The 6,125-nt window shown below is 31.2% G+C and overlaps 1 protein-coding gene across 3 annotated transcripts; it reads left to right on the forward strand.

The window, feature by feature from the left end:
* Window positions 1-2,466: 2,466 nt before the first annotated feature.
* On the forward strand, window positions 2,467-5,824 carry LOC106776086 (protein NRT1/ PTR FAMILY 8.2). Of its 3 annotated transcripts, none has more exons than XM_014663409.2 (5): window positions 2,467-2,589; window positions 3,094-3,269; window positions 3,367-3,584; window positions 3,892-4,445; window positions 4,862-5,824. In XM_014663409.2, exons 2-5 carry the CDS (start codon window positions 3,164-3,166, stop codon window positions 5,694-5,696), a joined length of 1,713 nt encoding a protein of 570 aa, XP_014518895.1. In that variant the 5' UTR covers window positions 2,467-2,589; window positions 3,094-3,163; the 3' UTR covers window positions 5,697-5,824. The 3 variants fall into 3 exon arrangements, with proteins under 3 accessions (XP_014518895.1, XP_014518893.1, XP_014518894.1); XM_014663407.2 differs by having other exon boundaries at window positions 2,583-2,697; XM_014663408.2 differs by lacking the exon at window positions 2,467-2,589 and adding an exon at window positions 2,709-2,771.
* Window positions 5,825-6,125: the final 301 nt, after the last annotated feature.

Below are 6,125 nucleotides of genomic sequence, written 5' to 3' on the forward strand. Positions count from 1 at the left end.
TATATAAGAGAAATGAAATTAATAAGAAGTTGCCTTAATTAACTACAAATATAATAAAGATGTTAAGAGAAAATTGTTTAAGAATTTTTTATTTTTAAATTTAATAATATCATATATTAAAATAGTATTTATCCAAAAATAATTTAGGATAATTTGTTAAACGTCACATAACTAGACTATTCTAAATACCATAATAAATCGTTTAACAGTTTAAATTTGATGTACGAATAGTTTTTTTTATCTTGTGCGTTTATGTTTATTTGTATATATCAAATGTTTTATTCAAAGTTCTATGATTTAGAAAGACGTTAAGAGATACAAAGACATTCTAAGAATGTTTCTTTATTGTTTTCTGTCTGACCAATCTGTACAGTAACACAATTTTCTCTGTAAAGCAAAATAGTATCTAACATTATACAAAAAACTATAACAACTCTATCAAAAGTCAATGCTCCAGTCTAACAGATCTTTTTGTAGTTCTCTATAAATAGAAAACTGCATGAAGAAGAGAAGAAAAATAATTGAGCATATTCTTGTCCTACCAAAATTCTCTTTTTTTATATTGTATCTTCTAGCTTTGAGAATACTTCTTTGCTCAAATCTATATTGTTTGGATCATTTCCTCTTGAGAAAAGTTTGTCACCTATACTTATTCTAAAAACACATAAGTGATTTAAAGTATTTGGTTCGTTTAACTCAGAGAGAGTTAAACGATTTTTACCACTTAGTCTGTTAAAAAACTAAGAGTGATGAAACTAGTTGTAACTTATTAAAGTGAACTAGTATTAAAATAAGTGATTAACTCTTTATCACTATTTGAGTTAAACCCAATAAGAGTTTAAAATGAATTAGGAGTTATTCAATTTCATGTTAACAAAGAATATTCAGAATCTTCTTTCTACAAGCATGGTCACAGCTTTCTTTGAAGTTTGAGTCTTGTACACATTGTTTTCTTGTTACATATTGCCGTGTCGTTTTCAAATTGAAATCAAAGTTGAAACTACCAACCATGTTCACATTAATACTAATTATAGTGATATAAATATTATATACTATATACAATATAATAAATAAATACAATTATACATTTTATAATTATTTATTGATTTTTATATTAAAATAATATCTTCTAAACTTTTTTCTTATATTTGTATAAGAGAATTTTAATTTTACTGAAAAATTAATTTTTATAATATCTTTAACAAGTAATAATAACACAATTCAAGTTTTGTTTATAAATATAATAATATTCATATTTATTACTGATTTAATTTTTAATTTTTGTAATTATTATTTAAATTTAATTAATATGGTATTTTTATGCAAAATAAGGAAAAAGACATTAGTCTATTAAAAATATAGACTTCATACCTTTTTTCTTAGTACCAATCTACAAAATCACATTGATTTATTTAAAGAAATATTGAGAGCATATTGAATAAAAAGAGTTAAAGGAAAATATTGAATAATTACTATAGATGCAAGTCAAGAATCAAAAGAGATATTAAATTTACAAATATAAAAAAAATGAATCTTTTATTAATAGGATAAAATATGAAAATGTTTAATGAAAAAGCTAGAAAATATGTGATTATCTTTTTTATTAAATACATAAATTCCGATAGGAAACATAAGTACTCGTGCAATTTCTACTTTTTCAAATCATACGTTTATGTTTTACTTTTATATTCCTATTGTCTCAGAACATTAGTTTCCATAATTGTTAACTACTTGTTTGTTAAGTTTGTTAATGATGTATATGAGAATTTGAATCTTAATGATTTATATTTTAGAGTAATTATTAAGGGAACACTTATCTAAAAGAAGCTCCTTTACTACACACTATCATGAGTATTTTTCTTTTAAAAAAGATAACTTTTTATAAACAGTAATGGGAATGCTTATCCAAAAGAAACTTTTTTTCTTTCTCAAATTGCAACCCATTTTTTCTTTTGAGAAGCAAACATCTTCATAATAATAAAAAGAATAATGGGAGTTTTGCTTTGGCTTCTAACGCCGCTGCTGTCTGTTCCCACGGATACTCATCCACATGTTGCTTCTGTAGTCAAAATAGAAACAAATTTCCTTTTTTTTTTTCATCAAAAAAGCATTTATTTGCTTTCAGTTTTACACAAAAGATCTAAGATATTATTAGCTGTAGAACTGTTATTTTTGACTGAGCAATGAAAAGTCAAGCTAGCAGAAATGACGAATTTCAGGTCCTACTTTGCCTAATTTTTCTCTGCAGAGAGCTATGTATCTTGTAACTGAAAGAGGGTAAATCCCAAAATCACATTTTGAAGATTTTTTTAGTGAATCTTTCTTTAATCACATCATACGTCAGACAAGTCAACAGTCTCCGGCAGATTACTCTGTGACGTGTAACTGATGAGGAATAATAGCAATACTCTTAGAAACTAATCAACATATGTTAAATATTATAAATTGTGTAAATCTCATATTTTTTTTATTTATTTTTATATGATTTTTAATAAATTTTTACTTACGGTAAAAGAAAAAGTCGTGTAACAGGGTGTGTACCCTATATTTGTTCTCTGCAAGTTCATGGCCGGGCAGCTAGACTAAGAAGTAGGTGCCCTCTTTACTACTTGAAATGTGTCTATATATATAAACATTGTTATTCAGTATGGTTTGCCCAATGATGGATGATGCCTGATAAAGTTGTCAACTTTTAAGGTTGGAGATGCGCTTCTTTGATTCCGTGCTTTTGAATTCTGATCTGGGGTTTATCATATGAGATTTTATCAGCGGTTTGCAGTCAAATTTAAAGTCTTTTTTGTTTTCGCTGTTCTTTTCTTTTGACTTCTACTGATTTATGGATTCATGTAATTGGAATCTTGAAACTTTCTGTTATTCTTGAATAGAGTGCTCTATATTTTAAGTGACTGAATATAACCGAACATCAGAGTCAAAAGCTGGTTTCTGGAACCTTTTGTTCTTGAGGGAAAGACCAGCAAAGTGTTGAAGCGCAGTTATAAATGAGAATTCTCAAAAAAAGTGTCTTTTTGTTTAATTTGAGTTCAATTTTGGCCTTTGTTTGTAATTTGTTATTCTCTGTTGTTGCTGTTTCAGTTTGTCAATTTCTGTGCTGTTTGGTTGGTTGCAATTGCAAGCGAATAGTGTGGACGAGTGTTGAACCACAATGGCAGAGGATGATATATACACCAAAGATGGAACAGTGGATTACCGTGGAAATCCAGCTAATAAAAAGGAAACTGGAACCTGGAGAGCCTGCCCCTTTATCTTAGGTTACTTTTGTGTGTTTGTTTAAGTCCTAGGTGGAATGACATGTGTATGAATTATGTTGTGTGTGAAATATTTATCGTTTTAAGCTTCTATTCACAGGAAATGAATGTTGTGAGAGATTGGCTTATTATGGGATGAGCACAAACCTGGTGCTTTATTTTAAGAATCGGCTAAATCAGCACAGTGCTACTGCTTCTAAGAATGTCTCTAATTGGAGTGGAACATGCTATATCACACCATTGATTGGAGCATTCTTGGCTGATTCCTACCTCGGAAGATATTGGACAATTGCAGTTTTCTCAATCATATATGCTATTGTGAGTGTGGTCACTTCAACCTGTCTTTACTGGGAAAATTTATTACATGGTCCAGGAATATCTTGATCTAGACCAGTTTTCATATGATTCTATTGATTGTATCTTGTAAATTGAAAATTTTGATTACGTATTTGGTAGAAATTGGTGGAAACAATGATGGTTCTAAATCATGTAATAGTTTTTTCCAAACTTGACACTGCATAAAAACTTCAAATAATTTTTTAAACTGATCTAAGATTTTTGAGAATGTGTGTTCTAGTCTGTGAAACAACATCTAATAAAAGGTAATCTTGTTGATTTGCAATAGGGAATGACACTCTTGACATTGTCTGCATCAGTTCCTGGCATGAAACCAACATGTCATGGAGCCGAAGAGTGTCATGCTACTACTCTAGATAGTGCAATCTGCTTCCTAGCTCTTTACCTTATTGCTCTTGGCACTGGAGGGATTAAGCCTTGTGTCTCATCTTATGGAGCAGATCAGTTTGATGACACTGACCCGGTTGAGAAGGAACACAAGAGTTCTTTCTTCAATTGGTTCTATTTCTCAATCAACATCGGTGCTCTTATTGCTTCTTCTCTGTTAGTCTGGATACAAGACAATGTAGGGTGGGGATGGGGCTTTGGCATTCCTGCTGTAACCATGGCAATTGCTGTGGTGAGTTTCTTTTCAGGCACTAGATTGTACAGGAATCAGAAGGCTGGAGGCAGTGCCCTCACCAGAATCTGTCAGGTGGTAACAGCATCCATAAGAAAGCACCGTGTTGAAGTACCTTCTGACAAGTCTCTTCTATATGAGATTAATGAAGGTGAATCTGTTATAAAAGGAAGCCGAAAGCTTGATCACACAAATGAGTTAAGGTAAATTAAGCAATGACAGCAAATTTCTAGACGACCAAGTAATTCTTTTTTGCTTACTCAGAATCAGAAGCAATGTTGATGTCACACTTGCATTATATGGTATACAAGGCAAAACTTTAATCCAAATTCATTGCATTTAACTTGAAATCATAATACAATATGACAATCTTATGATCAGCTAGTTTTGCAATTGTTCCCTAAGAAGTTGAAAACATTATCCTTGCAATATATACAAGGTTGTCACAAGTGTTTCCTTGAATCAATTAGACATTAGATAGAACCTAGACACTATATCTTGAGTGTTTCTGGTGTGGTTTCACACTTCAGTGATCTCTGTTGTTTTATAGATTAACTTTAAATTCTGATTGGAGAAAAACGTAGATATGATTTGATACACTTTTCTTATTGTGTAATAGGTGTTTGGACAAAGCAGCAGTGATAGGAGAATCAGATAAAGTGGGAGCATCAGCAAACCCTTGGAGACTTTGCACAGTAACTCAAGTGGAAGAACTAAAATCCATTTTGAGATTACTTCCTGTATGGGCAACTGGCATCATATTTTCCACAGTGTATGGTCAGATGAGCACCTTATTTGTGTTGCAAGGGCAAACCATGAATACTCATGTTGGAAATTCCGGTTTCAAAATCCCACCAGCTTCCCTTTCTATCTTTGACACCCTGAGTGTGATATTTTGGGTCCCAGTGTATGACAGGATCATTGTGCCAGTTGCAAGAAAGTTGACTGGGCACCAAAATGGCCTAACTCAGCTCCAGAGAATGGGAGTTGGGCTCTTCATATCCATATTTTCTATGGTAGCTGCAGCCATATTGGAGCTCATAAGGCTTAAAATGGTGAGAAGGCACAACTACTATGAACTTGAGGAGATACCAATGACAATATTTTGGCAGGTTCCTCAATATTTTGTGATAGGTTGTGCAGAAGTGTTCTATTTCATTGGTCAATTGGAGTTCTTCTATGAGCAAGCCCCTGATGCCATGAGAAGTTTTTGTTCTGCTCTCTCACTCCTCACAGTGGCTTTTGGACAGTATTTGAGCTCTCTACTTGTGACAATTGTGACAAAGATTAGTACTAAGAATGGAAGTCCAGGATGGATACCTGACAACCTAAACTTTGGTCACATAGATTATTTCTATTGGCTATTGGCACTGCTAAGTCTTCTCAACTTGATAGCTTTCCTTATAGTCTCCATGTTTTATACTTACAAAAGACCACTGGGAACTTTGCGCTGAAAACTTGGTCTCTACACTGTTTCATTTTCACACTGTAATCTGTCAAATCCTTTCAACTTTTCAAAATTCTGTAAAAATTCTTATAATTCAGTTTTTGATTTTATGAAATTAAACTTGACTTAAAATTTATATGTTTGTTAACTATATATCTAACATGTATTATTTAAGTAAACTTAGAACATCTTTATTCTGTTCAAATTTTAATATTTTTCCTAGTTTTGGAGTGAAAGAGAGTGAATTTAAGAATTAGAGATTTATATCATTCCTATTCTCACTTCGTTGAATTATAATACAAATCAAATTAAATTATTATTTAGTATAATCTAGATCTAATTATCAATTAGGAGAAACTCAAGTTATAACTTAAATTTAAAACTAAAAGAAAAATGAATGTTAAAGAATCTATTTAAAACTTAATTCAAATTGTAT

The sequence above is a fragment of the Vigna radiata genome, chromosome 10 (genome assembly GCF_000741045.1).
Source record: "Vigna radiata var. radiata cultivar VC1973A chromosome 10, Vradiata_ver6, whole genome shotgun sequence".
Lineage (NCBI taxonomy): Eukaryota > Viridiplantae > Streptophyta > Magnoliopsida > Fabales > Fabaceae > Vigna > Vigna radiata.

Excerpts from the sequence above, each read along its gene's own strand:
- LOC106776086 (XM_014663409.2), top strand. The coding sequence starts at position 3,164 with ATGGCAGAGGATGATATATACACCAAAGATGGAACAGTGGATTACCGT. Across the intron at positions 3,585-3,891 it reads TCTCAATCATATATGCTATT|GGAATGACACTCTTGACATT; the intron begins GTGAGTGTGGTC and ends GATTTGCAATAG. Across the intron at positions 4,446-4,861 it reads GATCACACAAATGAGTTAAG|GTGTTTGGACAAAGCAGCAG; the intron begins GTAAATTAAGCA and ends ATTGTGTAATAG.